This window comes from Thamnophis sirtalis, unplaced genomic scaffold (assembly GCF_051295495.1).
Source record: "Thamnophis sirtalis isolate CommonGarterSnake01/CBP01778 unplaced genomic scaffold, rThaSir2_p1.2 scaffold_2, whole genome shotgun sequence".
NCBI classification, from domain to species: domain Eukaryota; kingdom Metazoa; phylum Chordata; class Lepidosauria; order Squamata; family Natricidae; genus Thamnophis; species Thamnophis sirtalis.
In genome coordinates this window covers 38386573-38408394 of record NW_028261382.1, presented here as the reverse complement: position 1 = coordinate 38408394, position 21822 = coordinate 38386573, and the positions used below count along the sequence as shown (strand labels likewise).

Below are 21822 nucleotides of genomic sequence, written 5' to 3'. Positions count from 1 at the left end.
GTTGGCGCAGGAAAGGCGCCCCAGCTGCAAAGGTGGACCCCCGTGGCGTTTCTCAACATCTGGATGAGTTGCCCCTGACAGGCGGCCACCTGGGTGTGTGGGGCTGTCCGTTTGGTGGTGGTGGGGAGATGTTAAGAGGGGTGGGGGAGGTCAGGTTTGCAAGGACGAGCCTTCTCGACCTGGGAGACCCGAAGCCGGAGAGGCGATCTCGAAAGGACAAGGCTGGGACACCCCACCACCACCACCGCAGGTGTTCCTTTCAAGCAAGGAAGGAGACCCCGAAACTTTTCAGCCTCCTGTTGAAGCCCTCCTGCCATGGGGTGGCGGTGGGGAAGAGGGGGGGCAATTAAAAATAACACCCCCCTCCCCCAAAAAAACCCTAGTCAGGCGTTTGGGAGGTTTCCTCAGCCTCCTGCACTCCATCGGAGAAGAGGAAGAGCTGGGGATTTGTGAGTGGGGGGGGAGGCAGTTGCACAGCCCCCCCCCCACATTGTGGAAACAGGTGTGCGCTTGCAAAAGGAAGGCTGCGGAAAGCAGAGGAGAAAATTGGATAGGCAGCCAGTTGGCTCTAAGAGCTTAGAAGGCACCAGGCAAGAAAGCGGGAGTTCTAGTACTGCCTTATCCAGGAAATAAACCATCTGGGTGACTCTGGGTCAATCGCTGGGTGATAATGAATTCTAGTCCCTCCTTAGGCATGAAGGCCAGCTGGGTTACTTTCTGCCAATCTCTAGGTGACGGTGAGTTCTAGTCCCACCTTAGGCACGAAAGCCGGCTGAGGGGCTTGGAGTCAGTGCCCCCCCCTCTCTCAGCCGAATCCAATTCACAGGGGGGGGGGTTGCGGTGGGGAAGACAGGAGGAGGAAGGGAGGCGCCTCGGATGCCTTTGCCACCTGGAGCTATTTATTAAAAAAATTAATAACAAAAGAGGGGGGGGGGGATACCATATAAATGGGAGCCGTCCTTTGGCCCTCTCCGATTCCTTCTCCATCCTTTGGGAAGAGGGGACCTGGGTTGGCTGGCGCCCAGCCTCTGGATGACTTCTTTGCCCTCCCCCCCCCCAAGGGACCAGCTGGGAACCTGCGTGTGGCTGACGGTTGGCAAATGTGCCTTGAATTATTTAGTTTATTTGTTTACAGACAGAATGTCATCTCGGATATATTTTTTTCCTGGCTCAGGAAGAGGAAGAAAAAAGGGGGAAAGCTCAGGGCCCTCCTTTGCCCCATCTTTCCCCCCCCCCACGTCTCTTTGAAAAGCGCGTCTATCCTTTTATTTATGTTTTCCTATTCATTGGTATCCCTCCTTTATTGTTTTTACCAACAACTCGAGGTGGCCGACGTATCCAGTGCTCCTTCCTCCTCCTATTTTCCCCTCAAACAACAACCCTGTGAGGTGGGTTTGGCTGAGACAGGGGGACTGGCCCAAAGTCACCCAGCTGGCTTTCATGGCTAAGGAGGGACTAGAACTCACCGTCTCCTGGTGATTGGTACAAAGTCACCCAGCCATCTTTCATGCGGAACACAGGACTAGAACTCACTGTCTCCTGGTGATTGGCCCATAGTCACCCAACTGGCTTTCATGGCTAAGGTGGAACTAGAACTCTCCTTCTCCTGGTGATTGGCCCAAAGTAACCCAGCTGACTTCCCTGTCTAAGGCAGGACTAGAACTCACCGTCTCCCGGTGGTTGGTATAAAGTCACCCAGATGGTTTTTATGCCTAAGGCGGGACTAGAACTCCCTGTCTCCTGCTTTCCAGCCTGGTGTGTTCACCACTGGACCAAACTGGCACCTTGCAGTGCAGAACGATGCCTCCCTCTGGATCGTTTGCACAAGGCCCAACCACCTGCAGGGTTCAAGCCGGACAGATCCCTTGGAGCAGTTCAGTCCTTAAAGGGCTGGGATCACTCCTGGCTTCCTCTGGGTGCACCCGGGCACATGTGTGCACAGGGCCTTTGGCAGAACAAGCAGCTGCCGAAGATGTGTCTCTGCTTTTTCTTTGTAAGAAAGGAATCCTCACCCTAAGATCTGGCTCTGGGCACAGGTTGCAAAATAGCAGGTGACTGAATGGTCCGGCAGCCCACGAAGGGAGACGAGGGGAACCCGACACGCGCATGCCACGGATCTTATGCCACGCAGTCAAAGCTGCCTCCGCGCACAGCCGTCCACCAGCGAAGGGCAGGTTCTTAGTCGAGATCCCGCTTGCCTTCCCTCGTGAAGCTGAGACAATAAATCCCAGCCAGAGAAATGCAAACATGTGCCAACTCGTGGCAGGTGGCGCTGAAGTGAAATATAGACATCCAGAAGTCCAGGCTCACTTGGCCAAGAACCTTTTCAGCCTCGGCCTACGCCCTTTGTTGCCCACTGCTAACGATGCTAATCAAGCTACGTTTTACGGCTGTAGAAAAGGATGGTGGGATTCAAAGGTTTCAGAAGACGGCACGGGCACTTGAGAGCGCAGGAGCTGGCATTTATTGGAACGAGAGGAACTCCCCGCAGGAGTAGAATAAAACCATGCAACCTGGTTTACAGCGTTGTGCAAACTCTGGGTTGAGTTTAGGGTGCAATCAATTCAAGAGACGGGGGAAATTTCCAGAAGGCATAGATACGCCCCAGGTCAGGCAGTCCTCAACTTACAACCATTTGTTTCGTGGCCATTCAAAGTCGCAACAGAGCCGGAAAAAGTGACCTACAACCGTTGTTCACACAACCATCACAGCATTCCTGTGGTCACATCATCAAAATTCAGACGCTTGGCAACTGGCATGTACTTAGGACAGTTGTGATGTCCCCCATCAGGGGATCGACTTTTTGTGACCTCCTGACCAAGAAAGCCAACGGGGGAGTCAGATTCACTTAACAACCATCATGTCACTAACTTAGCAGCTCCAGTGATTTGCTCAAAAGCAACTGTGGCGAGGAATTTTGTAAAGCTGGGAGTAACTCACTTAACCACAGGCTTGCTCTGCAATGGAAACTATGGCTGTAAGTCTAGGAAGGCCTGTATGTAGGAGGTTCTCTATGTATAGGGGGTGGAAAAACAGAAAATGCACCCTTAATTTACTATATGTTTGCAAAATAGTTGATGGTGCTACCGAATCAGAAGTCTTATTTGACAGAGGTTTTTGAATGTATGTGGGGAGAGTCTCAAGGGTGGAGAAAGAGGTTTTTGTGGCTCGAAGGTGAACAGTGGAGCTGGCAGCAGAGTCGCAGAGTGAGGAGGTTGGGGAGGAAGCTGGGCCAGTCCTGGACTCTGGTGAGGGCTCTATGTCAGAGGCAGAGGGGGGGCCAGGGCCGTCTGACAGTTATCAGCTGCCTCCGGAGTCAGACATCAGTGAGGCAGAAGAACAGCTGGAGCCTGTTCCCAGTGTGCGCATGCGCAGAGTGGCCAGACGAAGGGAAGAGCTAAAGAACAGGGGTTGACTTGGGAGGAAGGCCACAGGTGGATGATGAATGGCCCCTCCCAGAGGAAATAAAAGAGGAGCGAAAGGGGAGTGGAGTTTGCAGGAGACAATTAGTTCACTTCATTGGTTCCTGACTCTCTGAGGCTCCTGGCCAATTTTTGCAGATATGAGCCTGGCAGCTCTGCAAGCCAGATAAGGTCTGTGACTGTAAATCCTCCCTTGAGAGACTTTGCTGGAGGTGAATGAGCAGAATTCACAGGAAATTAATATAAGGGGTGTTTGTCGGGACTAGGAGTTGGCTTCATGCTCGTGGGAAGCCTTGGTCAGAACAGAGGTTCAGAGTGTGAAACCTTTGCTTTTCTTGAGTGCCAAGGAGTTGTGACCTCTTTCCTTGGGGGCAGAGAGAAAAAGCCATTTAAAACTTCATCTACCTCTTCCAAATGCCACCTTGGATATACTTGGATATACTTCTCCACACACAGAACCCATAACCCAGATCTTAGAAAGTTTGGTCACCAGGAAAAAATGGAGAGCATGAGGGTGGCCTACCTTCAAGGCAAGAAGCTGGAGAGGTGGAAAAAGCATCCGATCAGGCCCACCGTGGGACGTGGCCTTCACCCAGAAGTCCCCTTAGGTAGCCAGTCGAAGCTGCAGAAGAACCCCCGCTTGGCTCAGATGTCCTTCTTAATCCATCAGAGATGAACCCAAGGATTGGGGAGGCTGTATTCATTTCCACATGGCCTATGTTCGTACTTTCTGAAGAAGCTGACCTTCCCCCAGGCAAAGGAATCATCTTGAGGGTTTGGTTATCCTTCACCAGTTCTCCTGCAAGACGGTGGATGAGACGTTGACACTCCTGTCCGAGGGCAACTCTGGGGAAATGCTTCTGAGGGGAAGTGAGGTTCCATGCGTGACAATGTGGTGGAGGTGGATGTCCTATTTTTCACGGCACAATTGTTTCCTCAAGTTTCTCTTTAGCAGAAGATCTCAAGAAGGAGCTGTTCCCATTGAGAACTTGCTGCTTCTGCCCAGGCCAAGGGGGAGAAGAAGCTGCCCTTCAGAAATGGATGGAGAAATTCACCTTCTTCCCTTGAAGGAAGCCTTCGTCCACTTCCTCTGCCCAGAAATTGAGGGGAGATTTTCCAAACCTTCTTGGTGCCAAGTCCTTATAATTACCGAGACTATAACTGAATGTTTTATCCAGGGTAACAAAATGATCTGAACTCCACCAGAATGAAAATGAGGGAATCTGATCAGAAAGAAAGATTGGATGGAGACCGTCAGACATTTTACTATTTAGAGTATGTTTTCCTCCAAGGAATTGAGCTAACAGATGTGGTTCCTCATTCCACATACTCCAGGCATACAGTTATAGCCTCATAACGTGATGAATATGAGGTTAACGTTATGCTTCTCCAGAGATTTTTGTATGCCCTACCTGGAGATGACGAGACCGAACTGTGAAATTGTTCAATGCAGGGTAGATCCCTTCGTGAACATGGAAGCTGGTCTACTTCTCGGGAGAGAAAATGGATTTCCTGAAGACTATTAAGAAGACAGGAGTCTGAAATTACTCAACAGCAGCGCCAAGCAAGCCAACAAACAAAGGCAGAGCTTGCAAATTGGTTACCTGGTAAACGCTGTTTATTAAGTTATTCCATCTAATGATTGCTAATATTGGGGGAAAGGAGAAAAACCGGCTAGAATTAAGTGCTAATTTTAAATATCTGGGCGAAGGAGGGGAGGGGATGTTTCTGTAGCGGTTGGAAATGATGCTATTCTTCCTCTGGCAAGGCACAGGGGAATAGGAGGGGAAGGGGGCTTGGGGAGGGGGTCTGGAGCATTCCTTGAAGAAGGGGGCGTGGGGGTCTCGGCTCTCCCAGATTGTTCCCGGGAGATTTAACGTTGAAATTAGTGCTGTGCAGGAAGAAAATATCCTACATTTCCCCCCACTCTTTTAACGAGTGTTTATTGGTTCCTGTGAAAGGAGAAGCCATTTTAGTCACGAAGGGCTGCTCTCATCCTTCTACAGGTAGCCATCTGCCTAAAAACATTCGTTTAGCGACACTTCAAAGGTATAACGGCACCAAGAAAGTGACTTATGACCGTTTTCCCACCTTTACAGCCGTTGCAGCATCCCCGTGGTCATATGATCAAAATTTGGGTCTTGGCAACTGGCATGTACTTTTGACGGTTGCAGTGGGACCAGCTTTTGGGACCTTCCGAGATGCAAAGTCAATGAGGAAGACAGGTTCCACTTAACAACCGTGCTACTGGCTTCACAATGGTGGTGATTCACTTAAGAATTGTGGCTAGAATGGTAATAAAATGGGATGAGTTTGACTAAACAACTGTAGAACAACAAAAATATTAGGCTCAATCTGTGGTCGTAAGACGAGGACTCAGTTGTAAAGAAGGACCTCATCATCTCTTAGGAGTTTTTGAGATGTGAGTGGGATAGAATTACAATAAACTAAGCCATCCAGTGGCCTCTTCTTTTTTGATGTCACCAAGTCATAAGCAGAAGAGTTTCAATGGGTTAAAATAAACATTCCAACTAACATGGTCCACAATGCGAGGGAGAAGCAGAGAACGCGGCCAAGAGAATTGGGCTACATTGAGCCAAGGTGGCGCAGTGGTTAAATGCAGCACTGCAGGCTACTTCAGCTGTCTGCAGTTCTGCAGTTCGGCGGTTCAAATCTCACCGGCTCAGGGTTGACTCAGCCTTCCATCCTTCCGAGGTGGGTAAAATGAGGACCCGGATTATTTGGGGCGATATGCTGACTCTGTAAACCGCTTAGAGAGGGCTGAAAGGCCTATGAAGCGGTATATAAGTCTACTGCTATTGCTACAGGGAGCCCTTCCAACACCCTTCAGCCCAAAACGTCTGTCGCTAAGCAGGCCATCCTCAGTCGCTTTCTCAGTGCTGCGGTAACTGCGAATGGTCACTAAGGAAATGGTTTTAAGTGGAGGATTACCTGTGTCTTTACAGAGCCCGTCCGTGGTGCTCCCTCGTCTTTGGAAAAGGTGCAAGGTGAGAAATGATGAGGCTAGGAAATGATTTCCTTCCCAAAAAAAGCTGCTTCTTCCATATTATTTACAAATATCTTCATAGCACTCTTGAGGGAGGGAGGGAGGGAGAGAGATAGAGAGAGAGATAGATAGAGAGAAGATAATGAGGAGAGGGAAGAGCAGGGAAGAAAAAACCAAATCAGCTTCAAGACAGAAAAAAATTATGAAAATCTCGAGACAGGGCACAGGCCAAAAACTGCATACAAATAACAAGGAGAAATTAAAATAAGTGTTTTACACGCTGATGGAAGGGTTTGAAAGCAACAATCCTGTAGCCCCCGAGGATACCAAAGGGGGGGGGAGAGAAATGCAAAGATGGGAGGGAGGATTAAGAGAGAGAAAATAGGGAAGATTGAAAAAGAAAATTATGAGAAGGGAGGGAGGGAGGAAGGAAGGAATGAAGGAAAGATTAAGAGAGAAAATGTGGAAATTTGAAAGAGAAACGTTATGGAAGGAGGGAAGGAAGAAAGGAAGAAAGGAAAGATTAAGAGAGAGAAAACAGAAGATTGAAAGAGAAATGTTATGAGAAGGAAGGGAGGGAGGGAGGGAAGGAGGGAGGAAGGAAGGAAATATTAAGAGAGAAAACATGGAAATTGAAAGAGAAACATTGTGAGAAAGGAAGGAAGGAAGGAAGGAAGGAAGGAAGGAAGGAAGGAAGGAAGGAAGGAAGGAAGGAAGGAAGGAAGGAAGGAGCATCATGTTTTGGAAACAATTAAGGCAATGTAAAATGGGGCTGTCAGACTGTCACACAGCCCATCAGTGCTACTTTTAATTCCCTCCTATCCTTGACAGGGAGTTACAATACTGTAATTCAATAGCTAACTAGCTGTTGATTCAGACCTTCAGAATTGCTTGCCCCGTCGCTCTGCTTAACAGCGGAGCCTAAGATCCCTCCGTACCGAGAGGTCGAAGTTCCCCAAAGGGTTATTTCTACATGTACAAAGGTGACTCAGAGCACTCCATGAGAGAGAGAGAGAGAAAGAGGGAGGGGGGAGAAGAGAGAGAGGGAGGGGGAGGGAGCAGGGGGGAGGTAGGTCTATTCCACATGGATGCTCCCATCCCAAATTTATTTCCACTGAAGTTAAAGTGCTATTGATTTTGACGGAGTTGACTTTGGGGGCAAACCTCCTTAGAATTGCTTCGCCTCCACTGATCAAAGATGATCACAATAAAACAGAATTTCTGGAGTTGGGGAAATTGCTTTTTGTTCAAACAACCATCTGAGTCCAATAATGGGAAGGGAAGCACGGGGGGAACCGGGGGGGGGGAGTGGCAGCTGTTCTGCCACCCTCTTCAGCCTTTGAGGCAGGGGACCCAACCTGGCTTATCTCAGATGAGCGAGTCAATTCACAAATTTGGGGCTAGATTCACGTCTGAAAGCCCAGGAAGCCGAAGGACAAGCAGACAAACTCCTGGCTAGACAGGGCTGGAAAGTGAGCGGCATTCTGTTTAGCTTCTAGCAAAGAGGATTATGCACGGGGAGAAAGCTATTCAAATATTGAATGGGATAAGAACTTGCTAATAAGGTCAACCTGCTTAAAAGATTTGCATCGCTTCATCCCAAGAAGCTTATAGCGGTGATGCAGCCCAAACATGGGGAAAACAAACTTGGTTTGTTTGGCCCTCTTTGTTGTGGACCTCCAGCAGAGCTGGCAGCAGATTCAGTGAGGAGGGTTGGGGAGGAACCTGGAGCAGTCCTGGAGTCTGGGGAAGGCTCTGATGATGAGGGCTCTGTGTCGGAGGCAGAGAGGGGGCCAGAGCCGTCTGACAGTTATCAGCTGCCTTCAGAATCAGACATCAGTGAGGCAGAAGAGCAGCTGGAGCCTCTTCCCAGTGTGCACATTCCAGACAAAGGAAAGAGCTAAAGAACAGGGGTGGACTTGGGAGTAAAGCCACAGGTGGAGGATGAATGGCCCCTCCCAGAGGAAATAAAAGAGGAGTGAAGGGGGAGTGGAGTTTGCAGGAGACAATTAGTTCCCTTCATTGGTTCGTGACTCTCCGAGGCTCCTTGCCAAGTTCTGCAGATTTTATGCCTGTCAGCTCTCCAAGCCAGAGAAGGTCTGTGACTGTAAATCCTCCCTTGAAAGACTTTGCTGGAGGTGAAGGAGCAGAATCCACAGTCAATAAAGGGTTTTTTTTTGCTGGGGAAAGGAGTTTGCTCCAGGCTCTTGGGAAGCCTCGAACCGAACTCTCTTCTGAAAATGCTGGATTGCAATGTAGCCTTTAGCCAAGACATCTGGAGTTCTAGAGTTCATAGTTGACCCTGTATTTGTAGGTAGTCCTTTACAACAGTTTGCTTAGTGACCATTCAAAATTACAATGCACTGATATTCACACTTACGACCATCCCCAGGGTCACGTGATCCAGCTCTGGGTGCTTGGAACTGGTATGGGTGTTTTTGCAACAAGCAAAATCAATGGGGAAGCCAGATTCACTTAGCAACCGTTGTTTCCAACACGCCAGCCTCGGTTGCACAGTGTTAGAGTGCAGTACTGCAGGCTATGTCTGCTGCCTGGCAGCTGCCTGCAATTCTGCAGTTCGATCCTGACCAGCTCAAGGTTGACTCAGCTTTCTGTTCCTTCCTAGGTGGGTAAAATGGGGACCCAGATTGTTGGGGGCAATAGGCTGTGAAAGCACTATGAAGCGCTGTATAAGTCTAAGTGCTATTGCTATTAACAACTGCAGTAACTCACTTAACAACTATGGCCAGAAAGGTCATAAAATAGGGCAAAATTCCCTTAACAACTGTCTTTAGTCATGGAACTCAATTGTGGTTATAATCCAAGGGCTGCCCGTGCTTATTTCCGAGTTGCTCCGATTCCTTGTGGCTGATAAATCTACCCATTGCACCTTGCATTTTAAATGCTTCCCATTCTACCAGGCCTAGAGAATACCAGAAGCATCTTTTCTCCTCTGGTAGCTGGAAATACTTTCACTGGGGGCTGCTGATGCTTATGCGAGTCAAAACCAGGCTGAAGAGCTGAAGAAGCTTCTCGCATGAGAAGCAAAAGGAAGGAAAGCAGAGAGGTCCTGTGGCCTCTTGGAAAAGCACCTTTGGGACAACCATGACCTGGATGACCGAGAATCTCTATAGAAATCAAAACGATGTTTTCTGCTCTTCCCCCTTCAGTTGCCTGGAGGTGTTTCTGAAGTTTCCTTAGGCGATCAGCGAGGTTGCGCATAAAAGAACATCTCAACAAAGAGGCTGTCAGAGAAGGGGCGAGGAGTCCTATTTGCCACAAGGGCTGGCTTGCAGGACATAGAATCCCAGGGTGAGAAGGGACTTTGGAGGTCTTCTACTCCAGCCCCTGGTTCAAGGCAGAAGACCTGATACCATCCCAGTCAAGAGGCTACCTAGAAAGAGTGCAGAGAAGAGCAACCAGGATGGATTAGGCCACTGGAGGCCAAAACGTTCAAAGAACGGTTGCAGGAACTGGGCATGGCTGCTCTATGCTCTTCCTCACCTAGGCAGCACGTATAACCAGCCCCGTTTTCCCAAAATAAACCTCAAATGCTCTGAATTTCGGTGTCATTCGATGGCTGAAGATCCGGGCACTCTTTGCAAGAGAAGGCAGCTTTCGTCCACCTTAATCTTGATGTAATTTGCACGTAACGGTTCTTCTTGGCAGGCTTCCCCATAATCTCCTAATAAACATCTCAGCCTCACTTCTCTTCTGGTGAAAGAAACATAAGCGAGTCATCAGCTACCGGTAACTTGGCTACAGACTGAACCTCGACAGCTGGCGGGCAGGCGGGGAAAATAGACGGCCATATCAGTGCTAATAGCTGATCGTTTGCGTCCAAAGGAGAGCAGGATGGCTTTGGAGATCCCGGGCCCCCTCCCCACCCAGGCTAATTCTAATCTTCCCTGCGATGCAATGCTTCCTGATCACAAGTAAATAATTGGATTTTTTTCCCCCCTCGTGCATTGCACAGCTTGGTTTGTAAATTCGGTCTGCCGTTGGCACCAAGCACGGGGCTCTTCGCTTTGGCTTCACTATGACAGAATCACAAATCCCGGAACATAGAGTAGTAATAGGGTTGGGAGGGACCTCGGAGGTCTTCTAGTCCAACCCCCCCCCCCCGCCTAGGCAGGAAACCCTACACCACTTCAGACAAATGGATATCCAACCTCTTCTTAACAGCCTCCAGTGTTACAACTTTTGGAGACAATTTGTTCCCCTGATTAATTCTTCTGCCCCTGATCTTGACTTTATCCCTCTGTTAATGCAGCCCAGGACATCATTGGCTATTTAGGCTGCTACCCCCACGCCCCTGGCTCACCTTTAAGCCATCATCCGCACAGACTCCAAGATCCTTCTCGCAGTTCCTGGCGCTAAGCCACGATTTACCTTCTACGTTGCTGATGTCAGCCTCAGATGCTCAACCCAACCTTCCCCCTTCCCCCTTCCCGCTTCTCCCTCTGGAAGAAGACACGATCGGGAGATAATTGGTTTAACTTCAGAGGCGTCTCTGTTATCAGTCTTGGCATCTCCGGTCGGGAGGAGAACACAAATTGCAAAACCAACAAAAAACAACCCAATGGCTGCCTTCAGAGGCCCTCCTGCTCACGGAGACGGGGGGCCTTCCCTTCGGTGGCTTTATAGTTTAGCCTTGGCCCTCCGGGTTAAGGGCCTCGGCTCTGGGGCTGCTGTGGGCCTGTCCCTTTTCCGTGGCACCCTTCCCACATCAAGGACATTATCTTGGGAAGGGGGGGGGGGTGAGACAGCTTCTTCCCCTCCCTCCCCTCCTTTCGTAAGGAGCTTATTGCTGAAGTCATCTTAATGCAAATGGTGGTGGTGGGGGTGGAATAGAGAGAAGGCTTGAAGGGAGACGTCAATCGAAGCAGATTGACATGGAGAGACCGCGATGGAAAGGAGAAAAGGGCCCAGGTGGTTTTTCTTTTTTTCTTTTTGCAGAAATAGCAAGGTATCAGGGCTGCAGCCCTCTTTTCCTTTGGGTCTTTGGCCTGCCACACTTTCTATTATTCTAACATGATTTTTCTATTGTGGGAAAATGGGAGGGGGGATTGTGTGGAGTTAGATGCTATGCAGCCATAGAAAAAATCCTTTCTAGAAAGCCAAGGTCATCCTTTGGCTCTGCACCTCTGCACCTGACCGGAACTGGATGGGTGGAAGCTGCCAGTGTGGCAGTGGGAGATTGGACCATTATGGGCGTGGGGGCAGGGTCTTGAACTTTCAACTGGGTGGGGGAAACCGGGAAGCTTTCAGATTCGTGTTTTCCCAGATGTGCCAACATGGCTCTCTTCATAAATGGGAACTTTGAGGAATCCTTTGCCTGGGACTCTGATTGAGTTTTGGATGCTATTTGGAACCCTGGCACAAGGTGAGAAGGATTTGCTTCATTTTCCCAGAGAGGAACCGGTCTTGGGTGGCATCTTGGAAAGCTGCAGCCTCCTCTTCTGGGCCTCCTGACATTTGCATTGAAAATCAGGAAACGTCCCAGTTTCTCCGGAGCAAATGCAACAGAAAATGATCCCAACAATCAAAAACAGAGGGAAGGAACAGGGCAGCCCCGATTTGAGAAACCCAAAACGGCCGAGCATTCATGTCTCTCCTGGTCCTTCTTTTCACTAGATTAAAGGTTCCCTTCGCACATATGTGCTAGTCATTCCCGACTCTAGGGGGCGGTCCTCAACTCCGTTTCAAAGCCAAAGAGCCAGCGCTGTCCAAAGACGTCTCCGTGGTCATGTGGCCAGCATGACTCAACGCTGAAGGCTCACGGAACGCTGTTCCCTTCCCACCAAAGGTGGTTCCTGTTTTCCTACTTGAACTTTTAAGGTGCTTTTCAACTGCTAGGTTGACAGAAGCTGGGACAAGTCACGGGAGCTCACTCCGTTGAATGGCGCTAGGGATTCGAACCGCCGAACTGCTGACCTTCCTGATTGACAAGCTCAGTGTCTTAGCTACTAAGCCAACGTGTCTCTTCACTAGATTAGGCAAGCCCAATTCCTGCAACCGTTCTTCTTTTTCTTCTTCTTCATATGTTTTAGCCTCCATCCCCCCCCAATCAGCTTCGTTGCTCTTCTCTGCCCCGTTTCCAGCGTCTCGACGTCTTTTTAATATTGCGGGGAGCCAAAACGGTGGCAGCATTTCAAGCGTGGTCTTGTTGAGGCCGTATAAAGCGGTACTAACACTTCAGGTGATCTTGATTCCGTCCTTCTCTTAAGGCAGCCTGGGATTGCGTTGGCTTTTTTGGCTGCTGAGCCTTTTATATTCAGATGTTTGACCTTCAGAGAGGGGGGAATAAAACAACCCACCATTGTTCCTTCGTACTGGCCATGTTTGTTTCTTCAAACATCAAATCCAAATGCCCACTCGAGGCTTCTTGACATCACGCGTCATAAACGAAGAGGCCATTATCTACCGCAAAGAAGGACGGCCAGCAAACCCGTCCAAAGTGGGGCGAGCAGCCACCCCAATTCCCTCCGATCATTAACACTGAACAGAAGGAGTGTTATCGCCTTCCGTTTCTCAGGCAATGAAGCCCCTTTAAAGTCATCCCGGACTGAGATTGGAGTGGGGGGGGGGAATGGAATGAGTTGTGTCCCTTCTGGAAAAGGGGACGAAGTTTTCAGTGGTGTAACGCTTCTCTTGTTCTGAAGAGAGGATCCGGATGCTTTGATTGCTAGAAAGCTTCAAAGGCATTGCAATTAACACTTCTTCCTCAAAGAAGAGGCTTCATTGGTTGTGATGTGTCATGCACAAGCTGGAAAACCAGACCATAATATTACTACTGCACAAAAGGGCTCCGGTTGTTTAAAACACATGGTCACCAACCAGTGATTCGTAGAAAAATTATTTGCATTTTTTATATTGCAGTAAATCCGGGGTCCTCAAACTTCGGCCCCTGGGATGGATACGTGCAATGAACGCTTGTGTTGCTGCAGAGGGTCTCCCCCTTCGGGGTCTTTTTGTGGGGGTCTGGAGGGGGGCAGAAATTCCCACTTGGAGTCTGCTTCGGCCTCCTGGGGGGGTCTTTGGGCGAAGGCTGGAGGGAAGAGCCGCTGGTGGTGAAGAGCCGGAGGGCCTCGTTCCAGTGGGACGGCATCATGGCCTGGAACTGGCTGACCATCTCAGCCCTCTGAGCCTCCAGGCACCTGGCCTTGCACTCCCGCAGGTCTTCCCTCTGCTTGGAAAGCCCATGCTCCTAGTCCTCAGTGAGGTGCTTCTGCTGAGCCTCCTTCTCGGCCGGATCCAACTTGAACTGAGCTGTTTTGCCAACTCTTTCTCCCAGTGGCTGCTTAGCTCCAGCAGCTGCTTCCTGTTGGGGCCCTAAGGAGCCCAGGCAGGCAGGTGAGGGGGGGCTGGGAAGGGAGGGGCAAGCAGAGGCCCCCCTCAACATGAGTGACATCAAGTTGGCCACACCCACCCAGTCACACCACCCAGCCAATCATTAGGCAGATCATGTTAGTGGTCCATGGGATTTAAATTATGAATTTAGTGGTCCCTGAGGTCCGAAAGGTTTGGGGAGCTCTGGTTTAAATAACCTAACCAATTATATTGATATAAAATCATTAGGTGTAGTCTTTGTCTTACCACCATTCATTTAACGATCATTCAAAGTTGAAATGGCACTGAACAAAAGTGAATTTTGACCATTTTTCAAACTTATGATCATTGCGACATCCCCATGGTCACAGGATCAAAATTTGGATGCTTGGCATATAAAGCAAATAAAACATGAAAAGAAAAGAAAATAACCAAGCTCAGAGAACATGAAAGACCTCCCATCCTCCTCCTCCTCCTCCTCCTCCTCCTCCTCTTCTTCCTCCTCCTCTCCATAAACCCCACTCCCTGATAATGTGACCTAGTTGGGTAATGAAACGTCTGCAAGAAAACGAACAACCTAAAAAAAGGGTGAAGGACCCCAGAAACCCTCATCTGTTAGGAAAGGCAGCTGTGCGTAAAAGGACAGGAGCAGCTAAAGGGATTTATTCATTTACGTTATCCGTTTATTAATTCATTTATTAGATTTATACGTCCACCCTCGCGCCAAACAACTCTAGGTGCTTTTCAATTTGGGGAAACATAAAAGCAAGGAATTAAGTGCAGAATAAAAGAGAATATAATGCCGTAAACATTCGGAATGGAGAGAAAGAGAGAGAAAAGAACAATCACTAGCCAATAACTGAAATAAGAATTAGGAGGGAATTAATTGGGGATAATCCATATTTATCTCAAGGGAGATCTGTCAATCTGTTTATTTTTATTTTGTTTATTTCATCAAGCATGTAGTATAAATATGATTTGAATGCATGAAATGAGTACAAATAAAAAGCAACATGAGGACAGGGACAGAAGGCACGCTGGTGCTCTTATGCACGCCCCCTTTACGGACCTCCTAGGAATGGGGCGAGGTCCATGGTAGGCCATTTAAGGTTGAAGCTTTGGGGGGTTTGAGGATGTAACAACGGAGTCAGGTAGAGCATTCCAGGCGTTGACCTCTCTGTTGTTGAAGTCGTATTTTCTGCAATCGAGTTTACCTTGAGTTTGTATCGATAGTTTGCCCCTGTGTGTTACTGTGGTTGAAGCTGAAGGAGTCATGGACAGGTAGGACGTTGCAGCAGATAATTTTATGTACTACGCCAGGAGTGAAATTCCGCAGGTTCTGGAGAACCAGTAGTGGAAATTTTGAGTAGTTCGGAGAACTGGCAAATACCACCTCTGGCTATTCAGTTGAGTGAGTTTCATGCTTAATGAATGGGGATTTTGCAGTAACCTTTCCCCAGGAGTGGGGAGGGAATGGGGATTTTGTGGTATCCTTCCCCTGCCACGCCCACCAAGCCACGCCCACAGAACCAGTAGTAAAAAAAAATGAATTTCACCACTGTACTACGCTCAGGTCAGACCGAAGGCGACGTAGTTCTAAGTTGTCTTAAGCCCAGAATTTCGAGACTGGGGATTCTGTTGTGAGCAGAGGAGTGGAGGACTCTTCTCGTGAAATCCCTCTGGACTCGCTCAATTGCATTAATGTCTGATATGCAGTGCGGATTCCAGACAGACGAGCTGTATTCGAGGATTGGTCTGGCAAAGGTTTTATGTGCCCTAGTTAACAATTCAATGTTACCAGAGAAGAAGCTTCACAAAATTTGGTTAACGATTCTTAATGCCTTTTTGGCAATGCTGTTGCATTGAGCTCTGGCACTTAGATTAGCTGGCTGGAGAATTCTGGGAGTTGAAGTCCACAAGTCTTAAAGTTGCCAAGTTTGGGAACCACTGACTTAGATCATTAGAGATGAGCACTCCCAGGTCCTTGACAGATTGGGATTGTCTGCAAGGTCTACCAAAGGACAATAACTCCAAATGCAGACCCCAAATATAAACCTACTTCCCTCCCCTCCATTTGCACAGTGTGAAAGACAAATGGACTTATTCCAGCAAATCAAACATTGTTACGTCTATCAGTCATTTCTCTCCATTCTCTCCTAGCCCTCCGGCTTCCATCGCCATGCCTGAACTAAACCAATTTCGGGCTTTCTTTTGGCTGGAAGAAATGCCACATTAATTCTGGGATTCCACCATTAGAAATGTTTGCAATTAGAGACATTCTGTGTATTACTGAATTTTAGCTCGAAAGTTTAATGTGTTTTATAGTTAGAACTCTCTTGAAGAAAGTTAAGATGTTTCTCTTTTTTTTTTCTTTTTCTTTATACCTTTGTACTTTGGAGGGAAAACTTACTCAGCAAATGTCTCACTTAGCAACATAAAATTGGGCTCAATTGTGGTCGTAAGTTGAGAACTACCTTTATATCCCCGATGTTGCGGCCTGCCAGGGCCAGCAGAGCTGGCAGCAGGGTCAAACAGTGAGGAGGTTGGGGAGGGAGATGGGCCAGTCCTGGAGTCTGGGGAAGGCTCTGTGTTGGAGGCTGAGAGGGGCCCAGGACCATCTGACAGTTATCAGCTGCCTTCAGAGTCAGACATCAGTGAGGCAGAGGAACAGCTGGAGCCTGTTCCCAGTGTGCGCATGCGCAGAGTGGCCAAACAAAGAGCTAAAGAACAGGGGTCGACTTTGGAGTAAAGCCACAGGTGGACAGTGAATGGCCCCTCCCATAGGAAATAAAAGGGGAGCGAAAGGGGAGGGGGCTTTTGCAGGAAACAATTTGTTTGTTTGTTTGGTCGTTAGATTCGTTTCAGGAGTGTGAAGATCTGTCCTTGAATCTCAGAGACTCTGTGCCCAGCCTTTCTTTCCACAGCATCTCATTTGGAAAATATTTACCTGGCAGCTTTCCAAGCTAGATAAGGTCTGTGGTCATAAATACTCCTTTGAAGGACTGTTTGCCAGGCCTTGGCTGAAGGTGAAGGAGAGGAATCCACATTTGTTTAATAAAAGGGGTTTTGTCGGGACCAGGACTTTGGGGGGAAGCCTAAGTCAGAACTATGCAATCTCACCATTTTTTAGTATTGCTTATAATATCATTTGTGGGGAACAGCCAAGAGAATTATATTGAGAGATTGGAAAAGTACCAAGATCTCAGATATCAAAGAATAGATCCAAGAAATATGTCACTTATCCATTTTTGAAAAAGCAATTTCTTTAACTACTAATAATAAAAAATGACACCACCATTTTCCCTGGGCACAAATTTCATAATATTTTACAAGAGTAAATAAACTCAGATGCAGAGTTTGATATGTTGTTATTACATGATGAAATGAATGTAGGCAGAATTGGGTGGTTTATGTTAATTATGTTGATTTTTTTAAAGGAGATTTTTCCCCCCTGTTTATTTGTCGGATTGACAGCTTTTCTATTTTTGGTACTGCAATTTCATAATGCATTAGTTAATTTATGGGGATATTATTTTTTTCATCCATTATTTTCTTCTACGCTTCTGTTTTCTGGGATTTATTTATTTATTTTAAAAGATGGACTTGTTTTAGACATTGGGAGTTGGATGGCACATACATTTAATTAATCATCATCTTCCAACACACTGTTTTCCTCCATTGAGTTGCAGATGTATTGGGTTCTCAACCATCTTCATAACGTTGTCTGCATTTGGAAGATAAAGAGGCATCTGTCTTCTTTAATACTTGGCTCTTATGGAATTAAAGTGGAGTAGGTTTTTTTTTTTTAAATCCCAGAAAGAGGGATGGATGGGTGGATGGATGGATGGAGACAGACAGATGATAGAAGGTGGATAGATTGATAGAAGGAATGGATGGATGGATGGATAAAAGACATACATGAATAGATGAAAGACATACATGGATGGATGGATGGATGGATGGATGGATGGATGGATAAAAGATATACATGGATGGATGAGTGGGTGGATAAAAGATGGATGGATAGATGGATGAGGGGGTGGGTAGAGTGATTGATAATACATGCATGGGTGGATGGATGGAAAAAAGACATATATGGATGGATGGATGGATGGATGGATGGATGATGAGTGGGTAGGTGGATGGATAAAAGACATGGAGGGAGAGAAGGAGGGAGGGAGAAAGGGAGAGATAGATGATAGTAGTAATAGATGGAAGCTTATCAAAGAGGGAGGCAACCTAGAACTAAGGAGAAATTTCCTGACAGTTAGAACAATTCATCAGTGGAACAGAAATTGCCTCCAGAAGTTGAGGGTGCTTCATCACTGGATGTTTTTAAGGAGAATCTGGACAACCGTTTGTCTGAAATGCTACAGGGTCTCCTGCTTGAACAGAGGGTTAGATTAGAGAACTCCCAAGATTCCTTCCAACCCTTTTATTAGTCTATATTTGAATCCCATTTTATTCTGTTCTGTTCCATATCCATTATTATTCGTTTTCTGGAGCCAACTCTGTTGTCTCCACTCTCCATTGCAAGGGCTAAGAACCTAGAGAAGATCCCAGGTCTGGAAGGACTGGGCTGGATTACTCCATGGGACATCATGGTGGGCTTCCAAAATGACATCATCCTCTCCCCGCCTTCTGTCTCTTTCCTAGAGAGTCAACTGCGGCTACATTCTCTGCACCGTCCTTCTCTCTGTGGTGATCCTCCTAGCGGTGACTGTCACGGCTGCCATCCTCTTCATGAACCACTACCACACACCGGTCACCGAATCCCCGCCCGTCATCACCACCAACCCGGACGATGCCAACGCTTTGGTCACCATCGAGAAAGCCGACAGTTCCCGCATCAACATCTTCATTGACCCCAACTGCCCCAACCAAGCCAACAGCTTCGCCCGCTTGGAGACCCTGCAATCGTCCCTCCTGAGAGTCGTGACGGACCAGGAGGCCGAGGCCAAGTCGTCCAAGGGGCAGGAGAGGGCCTTGATGGTGGGCCTCTCGGACGAGGTCTCCAAGCTTCTCTCTCACGCCACCCAGCTCCGGACGGACTGTGAAAATCTGAAGAAGGGGCACAGCGCCATCGGGCAGGAGCTGAGCGCCCTCCAGAATGAACAAGGGCGGCTCATACAGGTGAGTCACAGGACTTCCCGTTGTTGAGGGTGATGAGCTATCACTCCAAGACCACCGCCAGCCCCTCGTTCTTAAATCGGAACCTGGAATTGCAGATTCCAACCATCTTCAAACAATCTCGGTTCCAGGCCGAGATATTTGGAAGAGGTTCCTGTTTTATGGCAATTCCTCCGGCCCGCATTCGATACCAGACGCAATTTAAAGTGCTAATTAATCTTTACCAAGCCGTTTGTTTTACAAGGGCCAGGCTCTATTCTGAATTGCAGATTTACTTTTCTTTTATTCCAATTAAATGCAAAGTGCCTGCTTCTCGCTCTCTTGCAAATTGTAAGCTTGCTCTACCCAGTGTGTACATAATGGGTCTGTGTGTGTGTGTGTGTGTGTGTTTGTGTATTTCCTTCTGGTTTTTTTTAAAATTTTGTGAGGCTGCTTGTAACTCTGGCCAATGTTGAACCCCTGTTTTCCGTACATGCCAATTTGCAAAGCCACATCAACCCCTGGCGATTTACAGAATCCCAGAATCGCTTGGTCTTCTTTGCCCTGGAAATTGGGTAATTTTTTGAAAACAGCGGGCACAGGGCCCAGCAGGGCAGCCACGACGGTTCTCGTCCTTTTGATGTATAACCAAGCTTTGTTTCCCACAACATTTTATTCCCTCCTTAACTTCTTTTCTTTAGAAATGGGAGGCGAAGTCTAGGAGGGAACGAGGAAAGAAACACGAACAGCCCTGAACCTCCACAGCAGCCCTTGGCCCTTGGAAACTACCGGAGTGGAGAAATGGGTTGAGCTCTTCAGAAAGGGAGAAAATAGGCGAATCTTGCTTCCTTCTGCTTTGTCAGGAGGTTGCAAAAGGGGATTGCGTGACCCCCCAGGATGCTGCGACCGTCGTAAATACGAGTCAGTTGCCAAGCGTCTGAATTTTGATCACATGAACATGGGGAGGCTGCAACTAGCAATAACACTTAAGACTTATACCCCGCTTCATAGTGCTTTTGCAGCCCTCTCTAAGCGGTTTACAATGTCATCCTCTTACTTCCCCCCCCCCCATCAGTCTGGGTCCTCATTTTACCCACCTCGGAAGGATGGGAGGCTGAGTCAATCTTGAGTCGGTCAAGATCGAACTGCTGGCAGTGGGCAGAATTAGCCTGCAATACTGCATTGTAACCACTGCGCATCATGAAAGGAAGGAAGGAAGGAAGGAAAGAAAAGGGAAGGAGAAAAGGAAGAGCAATAGCATTAGCACTTAGGCTTTGCGGTGCTTTCCAGCCCTCTCTAAGCGATGTGCAGAGTCAGCCTCTTTTGCCCCCCCAACAATCTGGGTCCTCATTTTACCCACCTGGGAAGGATGGGAGGCTGAGTCAGCCTGGAGCCTGGTGAGATTCGAACTGCCCAACTACAGCTAGCAGTCAGCTGAAGTAGCCTGCAGTGCTGTGCTCTAATCGCTGTGCCACCTTGGCTTGGTCGTAAGTGTGAAAAATGGCCACAAGTCGCTTTTTTTGAACCGTCACTAAATGAATAGTTATTAGCCAAGGATTTACCTGTACTTATGACAGTCAACATTCTTCAGACTATACCTGTCTCTGGACATCTACAATTTAAATCTGAATTTACTAATTACATTTTTTTTTTGGCACAAACGTAAGCCAACATTTGGGCTCAAATGTTAAACCTAGAATATTCAGTCAAAGATTTCACTTGCATTTCTCAAATATATTTGGGAAAGTTTTCATTGGACTCTGAAAGGCAACATATAAATATTTTTTTTCAGTAAGGTGCAAATTCAGAAGTTTTGTGCTTGTTTAGAGTTTAGCTGAGGGAGGAGATGGCTCAGTGGCTAAGACACTGAGCTTGTCGATAAGAAAGCTTGGCAGTTTGGCAGTTTGAATCCCTAGCGCCACGTAACGGAGTGAGCTCCTGTGACTTGTCCAAGCTTCTGTCAACCTAGCAATTTGAAAATAAAAATTGCAAGTAGAAAAATAGGAATCACTTTTGGTGGGAACGTAACAGTGTTCCGTGCTGCTTCGGCGTTTACTTATGCTGGCCACATGACCACGGAGACATCTTTGGATAGCGGTGGCTCTTCGGCTTTGAAACGGGGATGAGCACCATCGCCCCCTAGAGTCGGGCACGACTAGCACAGATGTGCGAGGGGAACCTTTACCTTTACCTAGAGTTTAGCTTTGAGGATTGATGTCATTTTTTTTCACTCACTAACCCCAAATCTTAGAAGGCTAAAATGTTCTCCAGCAGTTTTCTGACTGTTGCTCTTTCAAAGCCTTCTGCGCAGAAATCAAAATAATTTATCTTTTGCAAAAAGAGAGGAGAGCCAATGGCCCAGCCCACATATACTATCGGCAAGCATGATTCACCAAAATAGTGATAAATATCCCTGCTTGACAAGTCAAGAGCATCCTGCTTTCCTAGCCGGCAGGTTCCGTGGAATAAGAAATATGGCTCATATTTGATGGTGAACTATAAAAACCACCCGCCTTAAAAAAAATCAGAAGTTCAATCCAAAGGTCAGATCAATACATTGACCAAATTAAGACATTGATGGAAAGGACTTGTTGATTTTTTTTTAAGCTGTGGGGTGCAGCCTGTAGAAAGAACTAGCAATTTCCTGAGCGAAGGTGAGATGTTTGAGCTTTCAGATAAACGCGGCGGGTGGGGGTGGGGGGGGTGAAAAAAATAATTCTGTATTACATTTGGATTTTCTTCCCACTGTAATAAAAAGCAGGCACAGCCCTCGTTTGGCTTGATAAGTCCTTTCTTTTTCCCCTGGCGGAGGAAATGAATGGCCTCATAATTTGTAAATGGAACTCCTTCCAGAAATTCATTGCAAGTGGTCCTCAACTTATAACCGTTCGAAGTCACAGCGGCACTTGAAAACGTGCTTTTCCCCACTGACAACCCCTGCTTACATCCCTG

General features: G+C 47.6%; 1 protein-coding gene and 1 long non-coding RNA gene across 2 annotated transcripts in view; one reads left to right on the top strand and one right to left on the bottom strand.

Moving 5' to 3' along the window:
- The window catches only part of LOC148048622 (uncharacterized), an 87401-nt gene that overhangs the window by 33590 nt on the left and 31989 nt on the right, over window positions 1-21822 (bottom strand). The window lies entirely within an intron of this gene.
- The window catches only part of FIBCD1 (fibrinogen C domain containing 1), a 42252-nt gene that overhangs the window by 792 nt on the left and 19638 nt on the right, over window positions 1-21822 (top strand). The window contains exon 2 of the mRNA XM_087704943.1: window positions 18418-18894. Within this exon, the coding sequence (XP_087561069.1) occupies window positions 18418-18894 (477 nt within the window). The remainder of the gene's footprint in view (window positions 1-18417; window positions 18895-21822) is intronic.